The following is a 19,347-nucleotide window of genomic DNA, read 5'->3' as shown; positions in this document are numbered from 1 at the left end:
AAGGCTTCCATTGGCTCTCTAAAGCATTCAGAAAGCGGAATGACGTTTCTCCTGTCTCTGGGCAAAGTACAGCAGCAGAGTTTGTAAGTGGCCTGCCTGGGGACAGTGAGACTGAGATGCGCGTTCACGAGACTTCTCCATTTTTTTCTTTCAGTCTTTGAATGAATACAACGTTGTCCGGTTGGAATATTATCGCTATTTTACGAGTAAAATGGCATAAAAATTGATTTTAAACAGCGTTTGACATGCTTTAAGTACGGTAATGGAATATTTAAAAAAATTTGTCACGAAATGCGCTCGCGCGTTACCCTTCGGATAGTGACCTGAACACACGAACAAAACGGAGGTATTTGGATATAACTATGGATTATTTGGAACCAAAACAACATTTGTTTTTGAAGTAGAAGTCCTGGGAGTGCATTCTGACGAAGAACAGCAAAGGTAATCCAATTTTTCTAATAGTAATTCTGAGTTTAGGTTGCCCCAAACTTGGTGGGTGTCAAATTAGCTAGCCTGTGATTGCCGAGCTATGTACTCAGAATATTGCAAAATGTGCTTTCGCCGAAAAGCTATTTTAAAATCTGACATAGAGTTTGCATAAAGGAGTTCTGTATCTATAATTCTTAAAATAATTTATGTATTTTGTCAACGTTTGTCATGAGTAATTTAGTAAATTCACTGGAAGTTTTCGGTGGGTATGCTAGTTCTGAACGTCACATGCTAATGTAAAAAGCTGGTTTTTGATATAAATATGAACTTGATTGAACAAAACATGCATGTATTGTATAACATAATGTCCTAGGCGTGTCATCTGATGAAGATTATCAAAGGTTAGTGCTGCATTTAGCTGTGGTTTTGGTTTTTGTGACATATATGCTTGCTTTGAAAATGGCTGTGGGATTATTTTTGGCAGGGTACTCTCCTGACATAATCTAATGTTTTGCTTTCGCTGTAAAGCCTTTTTGAAATCGGACAACGTGGTTGGATTAACGAGAGTCTTGTCTTTAAAATGGTGTAAAATAGTCATATGTTTGAGAAATTGAAGTTATAGCATTTTTGAGGTATTTGTATTTCGCGCCACGCGATTCCACTGGCTGTTGACTAGGGTGGGACGCAAACGTCCCACTGGCCCAGAGAGGTTAACAATGTCTACACTGTATTTCTGATAAATTTGATGTTATTTTAATGGACAATTTTTTTTTCTCGCTTTTCTTTCAAAAACAAACATTTCTAAGTGACCCCAAACTTTTGAATGGTAGTGTATATAGACACACACTGGAATTGGACTCACTCTGGGCTTCATGGCAGGCCTGGGTGTTACAGTGCTCCACAGTAGCGGGTTTAGGGTTTGGGGCGCACCTGTCTTCCCCATATGGGTTCTGGTCTATGTCCATACACATTACCCTCCTCTCCCGCACCCCTCCACCACAATTCCTAGAGCACTATATAGGGAGGAGAGAGAGAGCATGATAGATATACACAGAAGTAGGGAAGGATAAGAGAAAATGGTAGGACGTCACCTGTCTACTAAGCACCGGTCCTGGCAACCCATCATTACGCACATCTGGCAACAATCATTACGCACACTTGCGCCCCATCATGAGGCACACCTGGACTTCATCACTTCCCTGATTACTTCCCCTTCATCTAGCACTCCGTTGTGTCACCCATTAGGTAGTATTGTTTCTTGTTTTCATGTTTAGACGCTACTCCTGTTTTTGTATTCACTCCATGGTCTTTCCTATTAAACTCACCGACTGCACCTGACTCCCTGCGTCTCCGTTACAGAATACTACCTCGCAGAATGGAAGAAGTAGCCAACCGAGACCTCTCCTAGATGGTCGGCGAACAGGTGGACCTACACCGCCAACACCACGTGCAGCTGGGTCAACTGGAGACGGCGATGGATGAGGTTCTCTGCGTTCTTCAATGTCTAGATCTTCCTCAAAGGACGTCACCCCCCCCCCCCCCCCCAACGAGCGGAGGATATTCTACAATGAGTCGAACCAGCACTCCAGCCCATTCAACAGCATGCCCAGGTCACAGGTCAGTTTGTCCCTTCCAGACATATATGACCTCAGGTGCAGTCAACTATTTTTCTCATCAAACGGGAGCCCCCACCACCGAGAGGTCCGAGGTTGCCACTGTTATTTCCCTGCTGACTGGGCGGCCGTTGGAGTGGGCTACAGCTATCTGGGGGAGAGGAGAGGAGCTGGATTCCAATGGGAGGTTCATGGCTCTGTTCAGAGGAGACTTCGATCATCCACCGGAGGGCAGAGAGGGGGGTGAATGCCTACTCCAACTACGGCAGGAGGACCAGACTGCTGCTGAGTACGCCCTTACCTTCCATACAGTGGCAGCATTCAGCAGATGGCATGAGCCTGCACTCCGCTCCTTATTGAGAAGCGGATTGTGCGATGAGGTCCAGACGGAGCTGGCATGCTGAGTTGACACCCTCTCATTGGATGCACTCATCACGATGGCCATCCATCTGCATAAACTCCTTCGAGAGTGGTGGCACTCTCATCGCCTCTCTCCCTCCTTCGTTGACCGATCTGAGTAAGAGTCTGAACCCATGGAGGTAGGGGCCACATGCCTCCCCGTGGCTGAGTGACGCCATTGGAGACAGCTGGGGCTCTGTCCTTATTGTGGTCAAGAGAGGCACCAGATTCAACGGCGTCCACTACGTCACAACCCGGGAGCCACTAGAGCAGAGGGACGGTCCCGTGATCACCCGTCTTCTGGGGTAGGTGTGAGTATTCCATCATCACTCCCCACCAAACCCTTTTTAGTACTGATTTCACTAACTGGCTATCCAAAGTGTTGTTCCTACAGCTCTGGTGGACTCCGGTGCCGCTGGGAATTTTATTGTCCAGGCCCTTGGCACCTCCCGGAAAATAACATCATACCCGCTCTCCTTTCCAGTTCAAGCGCTGTATAACTGACCACTGGGATCTGGGACATTCACACACATCACAGGACCACTCACCATCACCGTGGGACCCCTGTACCAAAACAAACTTCCCTTCCTCATCATCCAGGCACCCGTACACAAAGTCAACCTCGGCATCTTGTGGCTCCAACGCCACGACCCCACCATCTCCTGGTTGAGAATGGAGATCACGGCCTGGGCCGTGACCCTGATGTCGGAAGAGAGCCCGGTGGTTGCCCTTCAGGCCGACATCCCGGAGGTTTACCAGGATCTCCGGGAGGTTTTTCCCAAGACCCATGCCACCTGTCTCCCTCCTCATTGCCCCTGGGACTGTGCCATCGACCTGCTAACAGACTATGCGCCTTTGCGCAGCCGCATCTACCCTGTCAGTGGTTGAAACCAAGGCTATGGAGGAAAACATCCAGGAGGCTCTCCAACAGGGGTTCATCTGCCCAGCCACCTCCCCATGCGTCAGCAGGTTTCTTCTTCGTGGCCAATAAGGAGGGGGGTCTTTGTCCATGTATTGACTACAGAGGTCTCAATACCATCATCACCAAGTAGCCCCTCCCGTTGGTGTTGGCCGCCATTGAACAGCTCCGTGGGGCCTGTTTTTTTTTTTTTTTTTTTTTACCAAGCTGGACCTGCGGAGTGCCTACAATTTGATCCGCATCCCGGAGGGGGATGAATGGAAGACGGCCTTCAGCATGATATCTGGGCACTATGAGTACTTAGTGATGCCTTATGGATTAGCCAATGCTCTGTCAGTGTTCCAGGCATTAGTGAATGAGGTGTTTCGGGACATGCTTGGCCGTTAGGTGGTCGTGTATATTAATGATATCCTGATCTACTAGGCCACCTTGGATGAGCATATCGTCCATGTCCGGGTAGTCCTGAAACGCCTCCTGGAGAACCAACTGTATGTCAAAGCGGAGAAGTGCCAGCTTCCTGAAGCTGCCGTCTCCTTCTTGGGATATAGGATCAGCCCGCAGGGAGTTGTTTTGGAGGAGAGGAAGGTAGATGCAGTCAGGTCATGGCCAGTCCCAACCACCATAAAGGGACTACAACGGTTTTTGGAGTCCCCTCAAAGTTTGTCCCCGTAAGTTGGCGTTTAATTCTGCCTACTGAAGGGGTGTTTAACCTCCACCCCATTTCACCACCCAGATCCTATGCTTCCCTTCGTGGTGGAGGTGGATGCCTCAGAAGTGGGTGTGGTGGCCGTCCTGTTACAACTTCAATGTAATCCACAAAAATTGTATCCATGTGCATACTACTCTAGAAAAATGTCTCTTGCAGAAAGGAACCATGATGTCGGTGATCGGGAGCTCCTGGCGGTGAAGTTGGCATTAGAGGAGTGGAAATACTGACTGAAGGGAGCCGCAGACACATTTCTCATCCTCCCCGACCATCGGAACCTGGAGTACATACGGACAGCAAGGCGGCTGAACCCGCGCCAAGCAAGGTTGGCCCTTTTCTTTACCAGATTCAACCCCGCTGCCCACATGAGGCTCCAATGCGCCATCCTCCACTGGAAGGAGCAGGTGGATCGTCACCACAGTGAGGCTCCTGTGTTCCAACCTGGTGATCACGTCTGGCTCCACCAAGAACCTCCCGCTCTTCCTGCCCTGCCGGAAGCTGAGCCCCCGGTTTGTGGGGCCATTCAAAGTGCTCTGGAGGGTCAATCAATGAGGTAACATACAGATTACAGCTTCCCACTAACTACCAGATCTCACCCTCTTTTCACGTTTCCCTACTCAGGCTGGTGGTTCCTGGTTCCCTGGCTGATTCCGTCCCCCATGACCCACCTCCTCTGGACATCGAGGGAAGCCCCGCTTATGCTGTCAGATCCCTTCTGGACTCCTGACGTTGTGGGGTCGGCTCCAGTACCTGGTAGACTGGGAGGGGTACAGTCCAGAGGAGTGGTGTTGGGTTCCGGGGGACGACATTCTAGATCCCAACATCATCTCAGATTTCCACCTTCACCGACCGAACCAGCCCGCTCCTTGCCCTCGGGGCCGTCCCCATGGCCGCCGTCATCCTGCGGCTGAAGCCGTGCATTTGGGGTGGGTGTACTGTCACGTCTACTCCCGCTTTGGTACTCGACGTCGCCGGTCTACTTACCACTGGTCCTGGCAACCCATCATTACGCACACCTGGCAACCACAATTACACACACCTGCGCCCCATCATGAGGCACACCTGGACTTCATCACTCCCTGATTACTTCCCCTTTATCTAGCACTCTGTTGTATCACCCATTAGGTAGTATGGTTTCATGTTTAGACGCTACTCCTGTTTTGTATTCCTGTATCTCCATTACAGAGATGCTACATAAGGGTATAGTACATGGGAGGCTGGTGGGAGGAGCTATAGGAGGACAGGCTCATTGTAATGGCCGGAATGGAGTAAGTGGAATGGTATCAAACATATGGAAACCACGTTTGACACTGTTCCATTGATTCCATTCCAGCCATTACAATGAGCCCGTCCTCCTATAGCTCCTCTCACCAGCCTCCTCTGGTATAGTATCATATCGAACATCCCTTTCCAATTCAAAATGCTTTGTTGACATGACAAAATGACTTGTATGTATTGCCAAAGCAACAATGTGGAACAATTTAACAAACAACTAAATGTATCTCTGTTACCAGTCCGAAGTCATGGACGTGCCAGCTGATGTGGATGTGGCAGGCTGGCTTGCGGCAGGCCTGGACTGCAGGTGGGCGTGCCAGACCACTGCAGGCTTGGTCCCCAAAACGCTCCCCTCCCGCCCCCACGCAAACCACCTCCCTGGTCTGCTGGCCGTCCCCACAGGTCACCGAACACTGGGAATGGGAAATATATAATAGGGAAACTTGGCATCAAAACAAGATCAATGGCTCAATCTTACATTTGACATTTTAATAATTTAGCAGAGGCACTTATCTAGAGCAACATACACTGGAGCAATTAGAGTTAGAGTGCCTTGTTTTAGGGCACATTGACAGATTTTTCACCTTGTCAGCTCAAGGAGTCAAACCAGCAGGGGCGTGTATTCATGGTTGCCATGGAAAGCCAGGCTTCCCCAAATATTTCACCAATGAAAATGTAGCTTTCATCTCTCTGTTTTCAACGTGGCTCAATCTCACCTGAGAAATCATCCGAACAAGGGAAACAGCGCCCCTCTGTCTGTTTGTGTGGCCCATGTATCTGATGCTGTCTGGACCAAAAGAGTATGACGTTGTCGCCATGCATTTAATTGATGCCAGCAAGCATTTAGCCAATCAACGTTGAGCTGAGCTCAACTGTGGGTTGTCCTGACGCAGCAAAACACACCCCAAGAGAGGCCAGTTTGGATTTGTTTTCACACCAATCAAATCACATCGAAAGCAAAATGTCATTTTCAGAAACGTGTTTCTGGTCAGCTTGTGTTGTTGTCCTGCAGAAGCTAGCTTGCTAAAGCAGCCTTTCTAAAGTCATGGATGAAGATGGGGATTTGGACTTGTGGTTTTGACTTAATACTCTGTACAGGCCAATGATTATAACTGTGATTCTGATCTAATCATGAATTCATATATTGTGCCACAGACGATTGAAATTCAAAATGTAGCCTAGATGTAGGCTCATGTTAACTAGCTAACTTAGCTGATTCATTGTTGCCCATGCGAGGAACTTAGGCTAGCAAGCATTTTAACTAGGTATCCTATGACAACAAAAATGAAAAGCGTACTGTATGACAGACCCATAAACATTATGCCAACATGAAGAGAGGATGATGGCATGGTTTTCAACTAGTCTACGCACACTCACACACACACACACACACACACACACACAGAGAGAGAGCGAGAGAGACAGAAATCAGTACCACTGACAGCCACATGATATTTAGGAACATTGATTGGACCAATTTTCTTTAAGGGGTAAATCAGCTTTAATATTGCAGATAGAATGTAGTTTCCATCAATGTAATTGTCTGCATCATTTCCAATCCCCCATATATACAGTACCAGTAAAAAGTTTGGACATTTACTCATTAGTGTTTTTTTGTTGTTTTTTTTACTATTTTCTGCATTGTAGAATAATAGTGATGAATTAACATATGAGATCACGTAGTAACCAAAAAAGTGTATTTTAGATTCTTCAAGGTAGCCACCCTTTGCCTTGATGACAGCTTTGCACACTCTTGACATTCTCCATGAATGTATTTCAATTAACAGGTATGCCTTGTTAAAAGTTAATTTGTGGAATTTCTTTCCTTCTTAACCACTTGTCTTTGTGAGACACAGTGGTGAACTGCTGTGAACTACTGATCTCTGCACGTGTGGTTCCCACTGTGAAGCATGGAGGAGGAGGTGTGATGGTGCTTTGCTGGTGACACTGTCTGTGATTTATTTTGAATTCAAGGCACACTTAACCAGCATGGCTGCACACTTAACCAAAATGGCTACAACATCATTTTGCAGCGATACACCATCCCATCTGGTGTGCGCTTTGTGGGACTATCATTTGTTTTTCAACAGGACAATGACCCAACACACCTCCAGGCTGTGTAAGGGCTATTTAAACAAAAAGGAGGGCGATGGAGTGCTGAATCAGATGACCTGGCCTAAACAATCACCCAACTTCAACCCAATTGAGATGGTTTGGGATGAGTTGGACCGCAGAGTGAAGGAAAAGCTGCCAACAAGTGCTCAGCATATGTGGGAACTCCTTCAAGACTGTTGGAAAAGCATTCCAGTTGAAGCTGGTTGAGAGAATGCCAAGAGTGTGCAATGCTGTCATCAAAGCAAAAGATGGCTACTTTGAAGAACCTAAAATATATTTGGATTTGGTTAATACTTTTTTTGGTTACTACAAGGCAGAGGTGTGGACCCGAGTCACATGACAAATATGATGACTTGTAACTCGACTTTGACTTTAACATCAATGACTCGTGACTTAACTTGGACTTGAGCCTTTTGACTCGAACTAACTTGATACCCTCCCCAAGCCCAAATATTAAAAATTATGCTATTAAAAAAGTGTGCAGGGCATCAACTCTTCATTTAACGGATTACAGTTTGAATTGGACAGCAGCCAATCAAATTGTGCCAGCTGGGAAAAAGTTGCATGTGGCAGTGCAGAGGAACATCGGCGGGTGAATTCAGATGGAGCCCTTGGAAAGATGATACCCAAAATTATTATTTTCGGATATAAAGACTACGCTGTATCAACAAAAAATGGATTGCAACTTGCAAAAAATTACAGACGGAGGTGCAACAACTTTGAACTTTGTTTGACATTTGAAGCTGCACAAAGAACGGTAAATCGTGGCTAATATAGCCGACAGCTAACGTTATATAATTTAGAACTTTGCTAGTGTAGCATGTAGATTAACGTAACGTTAACTCAATTAGCCTCCACACACACAGTTAGTCAGTGCGGGAATGTGACCATTGCACCCAAGATTGAGCTACAACAGGCTAGGCAGTTGGTAGCCTAAATCCTGCCTGATGTTACTGCTGTTCCTAAAACCATTGACATACTTTAGCCTACTGTAACCACACACAGAGAGGGGGTGTGTGTGTTAAGGTTGGTTGATTGTGCACAAGCCAACATCGCCGATTGCGCCCCATAGCAATCCTTGATAGTTGAGCGCTATGAGGGGCTACCCATGTATTTCCATGGAAATATAAAGTTTATTTGGAAAGTAATAAATATCAATATTTTTAAAAGCATTCATAATTGCGAAAGACTTTTATAATGTTCAATTAACCTTTTAAAATGATAAACTTGGATTAGCTAACACAACGTGCCATTGGAACACAGGAGTGATTGTTGCTGATAATGAGCCTCTGTACATCTATGTAGATATTCCATTAAAAAAAGAAGCTGCAGTTTCCAGCTACAATAGTCATTTACAACATTAAAAATGCCTACACTGTATTTCTGACCAATTTGATGTTATTTTAATGGACCAAAAAAAACTTGATTTTCTTTCAAAACAAGGACATTTCTAAGTGACTCAACTTTTGAACGATAGTGTATATTTGAGTTTAACCATAATATTTGTAATATTGTTTGTTCTGTCTTTTCTGGTGGATTAAACTGAAATTGCCACCAACTTTCTATTGCTGTAATCTGAATATGGGGTGAGATTGAAGCCTTTAGTGAGAGGACTAATGCTTTAATATTGAATAATTTCTGCCCTCAAAATTCAAATTCATTATATAAATACATTCAATTTTGTCTGGCTTGCCATTCCAACTAAAATGTAATATTTTTCGCTAGGTGTAGGCAAGGCCATAATCAAATAGGTAAACTGGGATATGACTAAAGAGTTAATCAGGGTGATTTTCCCACAAATATACAGGTATTTTCCTTTTCTATAAAAATGTATTGTAGTGTGATAATTTTCAGGATATGAATACCGAGTATGTCCGCATCACCGTCAGACCATTTTATTGGTAAACTACATGATAATGTAAAAACAAATTGTGATCCAAAACTTAATATAGTACACATATCATGATTTGGTTGTAATCCAGAGAGGTTAGAAAAAAATATCAAGATCCTCTGAGGCTGTGAAAGGATCCAAATTGTGGATTTAAAAGAAAACAACATGAATCCTCAGAATACAGTGACACCTTTGTTTTTAAACCCTGGATTTCTAGCCCCTTGATATTATTGCTACCATTTCGATGGCCATTATAAATAAATATACTGATAGTGGACAGCCTTGTTTTACTACTCTTGACAGTTTAATACTTTCTGAGTAGTAGCCATTATTTACAATTTTACACCTAAGGTTACTATACATAACTTTAACCCATTGTATAAGAGATTCTCTGAAATTGAAATATTCCAGGCATTTATAAATTCCAGTAGTACTTTATCAAAAAGCCTTTTCAAAGTCAGCTATGAATACCAGGCCAGGTTTCCCTGATTTTTCATAGTGTTTTATTGTTTCCAGTATAGTTTGTTGATTGGACTAAATCGTTTTTGGTATATTTAAGTTTGTTTTCACTGTATTAAACTAAGCATACACTGCATACAACCTTGTTGATTTGATGATGTTTCAATGTTTAAGATAAAATGGTGCTGGAATAGCAGAGGCAATGCTCCTGTTGCCTTTGTGCTGACTTGCTTAACTCCATGGTTCTAAATTAGTAGTTGTTTAGTAAACTGTCAAACATTAACTTGCTTGACCATGCTGTAGGCCATGTAACTGTTTATTACATGCAATATTTATTTGCTTTGTTGACTTCACAGGACAGATTTTGCCCTTCCGGTTTTGTGATGAAACAAATGTATGTGTTGAATTTATTCCACCACTGTGTGACTGATGTCTTTTTGTTGTTTTGGCCTTATTGTATATCAAGGTGGCGTATGAACAAATGGGTTATAGAGCAAAAATTGCAATTATCACAACATAGGGTGTAATATGCCTTTTTTTACTGGCTTGGTGGGACAATACCATTATTGCAATACTTGGTAGTATCGTAGCAAGGGAACAAAACACAAAGCGGATTATCTTCACTAGGAAAACAGCCCTAATGTTGGAAACAAACATCATTATGTTGTCATCCAGAGTCACATTTATTTTCCAATCTGTAGCATACAATATTTTGTGTGGTTCTGGTACTGGTACCGACTGACATTTTGGCATATAAATTGATGTGCGAACACTAGATGGAAATGGCTTGCATTGAGCGATAGCCCTGATTGCCACAGACAGTAATATATTTTGTTCGCCTGTGAGGTAGGATGTGAAATCTGAAACTACTTGAGGCTGGGAAACTACTTGAGACTGTCCATCAACTCCTGACTGAACCCTTTGTCACAACCACAGACAAATCCTTACATCTTAACACAGCAGGAGAGAGTGGTTTCATCATTATAGCATATTCAGAGATTGATTTATAGTCATAAATAAAAAAATATTCTTAGATTTTAAACAAAAAAACCCTGTTTGTCATTGATGGATAGGTTTAATATGAAATGAAAGGTGTGTTCTTAGCGAGTTCAGGAAGCCAAAATAGAGCTCGGTGTTGTCACGTCCTGGCCAGTATAAGGGTTAATTAGTATTGTAGTTTGGTCAGGACGTGACAGAGGGTATTTGTTTTATGTGGTTCAGGGTGGTGTGTTTGGTTAAAGGGTGTTTGATTTAGTATTTCTGGGGTTTTGGTTTATAGTCTATGTTTATGTATTTCTATGTGGAGTCTAGTAAGTGTATGTCTATGTTTGGTTAATTGGGGTTGGGACTCTCAGTTGAAGGCAGGTGTTGTCTATCTGCCTTTGATTGAGAGTCCCATATAGTAGGGTGTGTTTGTGTTTGGTATTTGTGGGTGATTGTTCTGTGTTCAGCCCTAGGCTTTGCCAGACTGTTTGTTGTTCGTTCGTTTTGGAGTGTTCTTTTGATGGTTAAATAAAAGTCAAAATGAGCATACACGTACCTGCTGCATTTTGGTCCTCTTTCACCGACGACAACTGTGACAGAATCACCCACCAAACCAGGACCAAGCAGCAGAGGAACGAGGAGGAAGGATGGACATGGGCCGAGTTAAGGAGGAGCATTTCCAGGGCGATGGAAGAGTTTAGGGAGACCGAGAGGCACCCCCAAGAATTTTTTAGGGGGGGGCACAAGGGCTGTTTGACGGGGCAGGAGCTGCCCGCCAGTCAACAGTCGTCGGAGCTGCCCGCCAGTCAACAGTCGTCGGAGCTGCCCGCCAGTCAACAGTCGTCGGAGCTGCCCGCCAGTCAACAGTCGTCGGAGCTGCCCGCCAGTCAACAGTCGTCGGAGCTGCCCGCCAGTCAACAGTCGTCGGAGCTGCCCGCCAGTCAACAGTCGTCGGAGCTGCCCGCCAGTCAACAGTCGCCGGAGTGGCCAGACTGCGCTGAACTGCCGGAGTGGCCAGACTGCGCTGAACTGCCGGAGTGGCCAGACTGCGCTGAACTGCCGGAGTGGCCAGACTGCGCTGAACTGCCGGAGTGGCCAGACTGCGCTGAACTGCCGGAGTGGCCAGACTGCGCTGAACTGCCGGAGTGGCCAGACTGCGCTGAACTGCCGGAGTGGCCAGACTGCCCAGACTGTCCCGAGTGGCCAGACTGCCCAGACTGTCCCGAGTGGCCAGACTGCCCAGACTGTCCCGAGTGGCCAGACTGCCCAGACTGTCCCGAGTGGCCAGACTGCCCAGACTGTCCCGAGTGGCCAGACTGCCCAGACTGTCCCGAGTGGCCAGACTGCCCAGACTGTCCCGAGTGGCCAGACTGCCCAGACTGTCCCGAGTGGCCAGACTGCCCAGACTGTCCCGAGTGGCCAGACTGCCCAGACTGTCCCGAGTGGCCAGACTGCCCAGACTGTCCCGAGTGGCCAGACTGCCCAGACTGTCCCGAGTGGCCAGACTGCCCAGACTGTCCCGAGTGGCCAGACTGCCCAGACTGTCCCGAGTGGCCAGACTGCCCAGACTGTCCCGAGTGGCCAGACTGCCCAGACTGTCCCGAGTGGCCAGACTGCCCAGACTGTCCCGAGTGGCCAGACTGGCCAGACCGCCCAGACTGTCCCGAGTGGCCAGACCGCCCAGACTGTCCCGAGTGGCCAGACCGCCCAGACTGTCCCGAGTGGCCAGACCGCCCAGACTGTCCCGAGTGGCCAGACCGCCCAGACTGTCCCGAGTGGCCAGACCGCCCAGACTGTCCCGAGTGGCCAGACCGCCCAGACTGTCCCGAGTGGCCAGACCGCCCAGACTGTCCCGAGTTGCCAGACCGCCCAGACTGTCCCGAGTTGCCAGACCGCCCAGACTGTCCCGAGTTGCCAGACCGCTCAGACTGTCCCGAGTTGCCAGAGTGGCCCGACTGCCGGGAAAGGCCTGAACCGGAGCCACCTCCTGATATAGGTGGGTTGGGGAGGGGGGGTGTAGCACAGTGCCGTCGTTGACGGCAGCCACCCTCCCTTCCCTCCCTTTAATAGAGGGGAATTTTTTGTTTTGTTGTTTGGGGTTGTTTTTGTTTTTGTTTTAAAGGTGCTTCCGGGGTTAGCACCTTTAAGGGGGGGTACTGTCACGTCCTGGCCAGTATAAGGGTTAATTAGTATTGTAGTTTGGTCAGGACGTGACAGAGGGTATTTGTTTTATGTGGTTCAGGGTGGTGTGTTTGATTTAGTATTTCTGGGGTTTTGGTTTATAGTCTATGTTTATGTATTTCTATGTGGAGTCTAGTAAGTGTATGTCTATGTTTGGTTAATTGGGGTTGGGACTCTCAGTTGAAGGCAGGTGTTGTCTATCTGCCTTTGATTGAGAGTCCCATAATTAAGGGTGTGTTTGTGTTTGGTATTGGTGGGTGATTGTTCTGTGTTCAGCCCTAGGCTTTGCCAGACTGTTTGTTGTTCGTTCGTTTTCGTGTTTTGGAGTGTTCTTTTGATGGTTAAATAAAAGTCAAAATGAGCATACACGTACCTGCTGCATTTTGGTCCTCTTTCACCGACGACAACTGTGACAGGTGTAGCGTTCACAGCGGTGGGGGCAGATGTTTTGATCAAGAGAGACCTTAAGAAAATATGTACATTTTCTCTAACACTAAACATGCAAATATGTATTTTATTGTTATAAGGAAGGTGAAATCTTATAGCTAGTGCATTTATAATTTGATTATACTATATTTAGAAAGCATGTAAGTCATTTCTAGCCCCTCTATTGACAATACTGGGACCAGACCTGTGTCAAATACATGAAAGTATTTGAGACTAGATGTTCTTGAATTAGTTTGGAGTATGTACTTTTGGGACTATTCCATCGGTACCGGCTAAACTAAATCCATTGCAACTCACAGTATGTATTTGACCCAGGTCTGACTGGTAACCCACCACACTTCCACAACCACCCTTTAGTCTTATAATCATACTAGTAATAATACTGGTAACAGTCTCACTATACTGGCCATACTGGTCCCCCCAGGTACCCACCACACTGAAGCTGGACACGCTGTACTCGGCACATCCCTGCTGGTTGCAGGCCTGCTGGCTTTCCGGCCTGGGTAGTTGCTGGGAGACGCAGTAAGAGTCATCCACCACATGGGGTGCCATCGAGTCCTGCACCATGCACTGCACGCTGCGATGCTGGGTGCCACTGTTGCAGGGGGCCGAGCACTCGGACCAGGCGCTGTATGTGAAGGCATACATGATCGGCTCGCTGTACCGGAGGTTGGCAGCGGGAGCGGGAGTGGCAGGCGCCACATCGCGGTCCATGCCAATGATTTCTCCATTTCTCACAGCCTAGAGAAGGAAAATATAGGAGGATTACATGGTCAAACAACATCCCTGAACAGATGACACAGTTATATTCCCCCCCACAACCTCCCTCCCATGCTAGTTTTGGTTATCCTCCCTACTCCCATCGCCAGGACATGCCTGGGACACTCCTGCCCCCCATGGCAGCCCCAACCCTGCAACAGGAGCCATGCCAAGTCTTCCTGTACACACCCAGAATGGAGCTTTGGCAGCCACTCCACACACTAACTTTAGCTATTATTATTTTTGCTTAATCACACTAGACCTGAATCAAACGATGAAACCAGCTGCCAAACGTTTTCTCAACGCAATGTTTGTTTTTAGTCAGTATAGTAATGTTATTGATCCGTCAGTTTCACTAGCTAATTCCCTACTTTCACACTGACATAGTATAAAACAGCTCTACACGCTTCACTGGCATGGTGAATAGTCATTAAACAACACTATGCTCATCATGTCTTAGTAGAATCAGGTTAATGTGTAGGCTACAGTCTGGGATCTGGGAATAATGGCCATTTTAATTATTGAACCATTGATTATATTCTTGGATAATATAATGTATAAATGTACACAAGTATTTCTTTGTCATGCCTCATTTGAACAGGATCAGATGGTGACAGGGGTCACAGCATGGTCAGAGAACCAGGGAAGACCAGTCTCTGACGGCGCAGAAGTGAACTTTTGCAGATACAACACTTTATTCTCTCTGTGCAGCAAACACTGGACAAGCAAGAAGCTTCAAAGACAAACTATTTTATGGCAGTGTAACAAACCTCTAAAGTTGATTTCAAAACCGTATCAAGGGTTGATAGAGGCTTTTCTCAATAACACAAAACATAAAAAACTAAAATGTGAGGAAGACCTGGGAGACACTATTGAGGATGATGATGAATGGATACAGATATGTTAGAATACCCAGTCATGTTCATATCTCAGACATAACCTTTAGTAATTTAAGACCATCCATAGAACGTTCTAATTTTTTTTATCATATTACTCCAATGCTAGCCTCCCTACACTGGCTTCCTGTTAAGGCGAGGGCTGATTTCAAGGTTTTAATGATAACCTACAAAGCATTACATGGGCTTGCTCCTACCCATCTTTCCGATTTGATCCTGCCGTACATACCTACACGTACGCTACGGTCACAAGACGCAGGCCTTCTAATTGTCCCTAGAATTTCTAAGCAAACAGCTGGAGGCAGGGCTTTCTCCTATAGAGCTCCATTTTTATGGAATGGTCTGCCTAACCATGTGAGAGACGTAGACTCAGTCTCAACCTTTAAGTCTTTATTGAAGACTCATCTCTTCAGTAGGTCCTATGATTGAGTGTAGTCTGGCCCAGGAGTGTGAAGGTGAACGGAAAGGCACTGGAGCAACGAACTGCCCTTGCTGTCTCTGCCTGGCCGGTTCCCCTCTCCACTGGGATTCTCTGCCTCTAAACCTATTACAGGGGCCGAGTCACTGGCTTACTGGTGCTCTTCCATGCCGTCCCTAGGAAGGGTGCGTCATTTGAGTGGGTTGAGTCACTGACGTGGTCTTCCTGTCTAGGTTGGCGCCCCCCCTTGGGTTGTGCCATTGCGGAGATCTTTGTGGGCTATACTTGGCCTTGTCTCAGGATGGTAAGTTGGTGGTTGAAGATATCCCTCTAGTGGTGTGGGGGCTGTGCTTTGGCAAAGTGGGTGGGATTATATCCTGCCTGTTTGGCCCTGTCCGGGGGTATCATCGGATGGGGCCACAGTGTCTCCTGACCCCTCCTGTCTCAGCCTCCAGTATTTATGCTGCAGTAGTTTATGTGTCAGGGGGCTAGGGTCAGTCTGTTATATCTGGAGTATTTCTCCAGTGTCCTGTGTGAATTTAAGTATGCTCTCTCTAATTCTCTCTTTCTCTCCTTTCTTTCTCTTGGGGGACCTGAGCCCTAGGACCATGCCTCAGGACTACCTGGCATGATGACTCCTTGCTGTCCCCAGTCCACCTGGCCGTGCTGCTGCTCCAGTTTCAACTGTTCTGCCTGTGGCTATGGCACCCTGACCTGTTCACCGGACGTGCTACCTGTCCCAGACCTGCTGTTTTCAACTCTAGAGACAGCAGGAGCGGTCAATGATCGGCTATGAAAAGCCAACTGACATTTACTCCTGAGGTGCTGACCTGTTGCACCCTCGACAACTACTGTGATTATTATTATTTGACCATGCTGGTCATTTATGAACATTTGTACATCTTGGCAATGTTCTGTTATAATCGCCACCCGGCACAGCCAGAAAAGGACTGGCCACCCCTCATAGCCTGGTTCCTATCTATGTTTCTTCCTAGGTTTTGGCCTTTCTAGGGAGTTTTTCCTAGCCACCGTGCTTCTACACCTGCATTGCTTGCTGTTTGGGGTTTTAGGCTGGGTTTCTGTACAGCACTTTGAGATATCAGCTGATGTAAGAAGGGCTATATAAATACATTTGATTTGATACTATATGCCAGTGAAACTGAATATCATGCACTCAGAAATGTAATTCTTCTGCTGGAGGTGTGAAACACAGAAAGGTATATATTTACGTATGTTATGGTCTTATGAAGGCTGGCTGAATTCTGGTAAAGAGTCTTCTTTTATCTCAATATGTCTACAGATTCTCCCTTCAATCTGTTTTTATTTGTTTGGAAATGGTTATACTGGAGGCTGTTATCAGAAGAAACTGTAACCTAGCATTTATTACAAGATTTAGAGTGTATTTAGGCAATCCCTAGCTGCTGGGCTACTCAGTCCTGGCCCTGGAGGTCTGCTGCACTGTTGTCACTCTGGCCTTGGCCTAACACACCCGAAACCAATAAAGAATGTTTCACTAAGATCCTAAAACTGAGTGGGGTGTGTTGGGGCGCTGCAGGGCCGTGGACCCCTAGGGACAGGACAGGGTAACCCAGCTATATTGTGTGCAAGTAAAAAGATCTCTACAGTACTATTAGGCCATTGACATGAATTACAGTGCATTCAGAAAGTATTCAGACCACTTGTCTTTTTCCACATTTTGTTACATTACAGCCTTATCCTTTGCCCCTTCATCAATCTACATACAATACCACATAACCTGTTTTTGCTTTGGCATTTTTAGATTTTTTTTGTTGCAAATTCATGAAAAATAAAAAACTTAAATGTCACATTTACATAAGTATTCAGACCCTTTACTCAGTACTTTGTTGAAACACCTTTGGCAGCAATTACAGCTTGGGTATGACACTACAAGCTTGGCACACCTGTATTTAAGGAGTTACTCCCATTCTTCTCTGCAGTACCTATCAAGCTCTGTCAGGTTGGATGGGGAGCGTCGATGCACAGCTATTTTCAGGTCTCTAGAGATGTTCGATTGGGTTCAAGTCCGGGCTCTGGCTGGGCCACTCAAGGACATTCGGAGACTTGTCCCAAAGCCACTCCAGCATTGTCTTGGCTGTGTGCTTAGGGTCATTGTTCTGTTGGAAGGTGAACCTTCGCCCCAGTCTGAGGTCCTGAGTGCTCTGGAGCAGGTTTTCATCAAGAATCTCTCTGTACTTTGGTTTAGATGGCTTTTGAGAGGGTCTGCAGAGAAAAATGGGAGAAGCTCCCCAAATACAGGTGTGCCAAGCTTGTCGCGTCATACCCAAGAAGACTTAAGGCTGTAATCGCTTCAACAAAGTACTGAGTAAAGGGTCTGCATATGTAAATGTGATATTTCCATTATGGGGTATTGTGTGTAGATTGATGAGGGGGAAAAAAACAACAATGTAATACATTTTAGAATAAGGCTTTTACGTAACAAAATGTGGAATAAGGGGTAAGGTTAATACTTTCTGTATGCACTGTATACATATATTTGCATTAATTTTTTTCAACTGGTACTGGGGAACTTCAGACGAGTCTTGTGGGCTCCTAGAGCAAAACAACCAACATGTTCGTGAGAGTCTCACTTTTCTACAGAGAGGTCATATTAGTGTGTAGCCCAAACTGTTCGGACGCTACAGACAGAAGTTGGCAGATTGGCTATACCGACTTCAGACGAGTCCCAAGATGCTTGTGGGGTCATAGTGCAAAACAGAGAACACCATCGTTTTCTTGAGAGTCTCATCTTTCCGTATAGGGATGTAATAGTTTGGCAACCATTTGGATGCTACAGACGATTTTGTGAGAAGCCCTATTATCGGGATGCCTCATGGTTTGACACCTTTCACCCAAGATGCGTCAGTCCGATGGATTGAGATGCATCCAATGCAAAAATGATATCTCTAGCTTAAACTGACAGGTTTTTAATGGGGATTTTTTATTATTATGCTAATTCGATTTCCACAGGGAACGGACGTCGACTCTAGAGGGTAAAATTGTATGTTTGGTGCATCTAGAGCAAAGCTGTTTGAATAAGGGCACAAGGCGAGACCCAAATGCAGACACAGGAGGCAGATGTTTGAGCTCCGATATTTATTAAAAACAAAAGCGGTAGGCAAATGGCAGGTCGGGGACAGGTGAGAGTTCATAAACCAGGTCAGAGTCCAGTACCAGGCGATAGGCAGGCTCGAGGTCAGGACAGACAGGGGGGGTTCAGTGGTCAGGTCCGAGTCCAAACAGTACAAGGAGATAGGCAGGCTTGAGGTCAGAACAGGCATAGTGTTCAGGCAGGCGGGTTCGGCGTCAGGACAGGCAAGGGTCAAAACCAGGAAGGCTAGGAAAACGCTGGTTGACTTGGCAAAACAAGACAAACTGGCACAGTTTGAGACAGGAAACACAGGGATAAATACACCGGGGATAATAAGCAACACCTGGAGGGGGTGGAGACAAGCACAAGGACAGGTGAAACAGATCAGGGCGTGACAGTACCCCCCCTCTAGGGGGTGCCACCTGGCGTCCTACCTGGGCGCATACCTGGTTGACCAGGGTGTCAGCGGTGGAAGTTGGCGATGAGTGCTGGATCCAGGATGTCTCTCACGGGAACCCAGCACCTCTCATCCGGGCCGTAACCCTCCCAGTCAACCAGGTACTGGAAACCCCTGCCCTGCGGCCGAACGCCCATGAGGTGTTTCACAGCGTAGGCCGGATGGCCATCGATGACACGTGGAGGAGACGTGGGCCTGGAGACAGAAGACAAAGGGCTGTGAGTCATGGGCTTAAGACACATGGAAAGTAGGGTGAATACGGAGGGTACGGGGTAACAAAAGACAGACAG

General features: G+C 46.2%; 1 protein-coding gene across 2 annotated transcripts in view; it reads right to left on the bottom strand.

The window, feature by feature from the left end:
* Positions 1-19,347, bottom strand: part of LOC115195526 (papilin-like) — a 38,592-nt gene that overhangs the window by 6,529 nt on the left and 12,716 nt on the right. For both annotated transcript variants that reach the window (XM_029755444.1, XM_029755455.1), the window contains exons 7-9: positions 13,851-14,159; positions 5,578-5,754; positions 1,292-1,442 (exon numbers count right to left, since the gene is read on the bottom strand). In XM_029755444.1, the coding sequence (XP_029611304.1) occupies positions 1,292-1,442; positions 5,578-5,754; positions 13,851-14,159 (637 nt within the window). The remainder of the gene's footprint in view (positions 1-1,291; positions 1,443-5,577; positions 5,755-13,850; positions 14,160-19,347) is intronic.

This window comes from Salmo trutta, chromosome 1 (genome assembly GCF_901001165.1).
Source record: "Salmo trutta chromosome 1, fSalTru1.1, whole genome shotgun sequence".
NCBI classification, from domain to species: domain Eukaryota; kingdom Metazoa; phylum Chordata; class Actinopteri; order Salmoniformes; family Salmonidae; genus Salmo; species Salmo trutta.
Note: the sequence above shows the minus strand (reverse complement) of the source record. Positions and strands in the feature narration are given on the sequence as shown.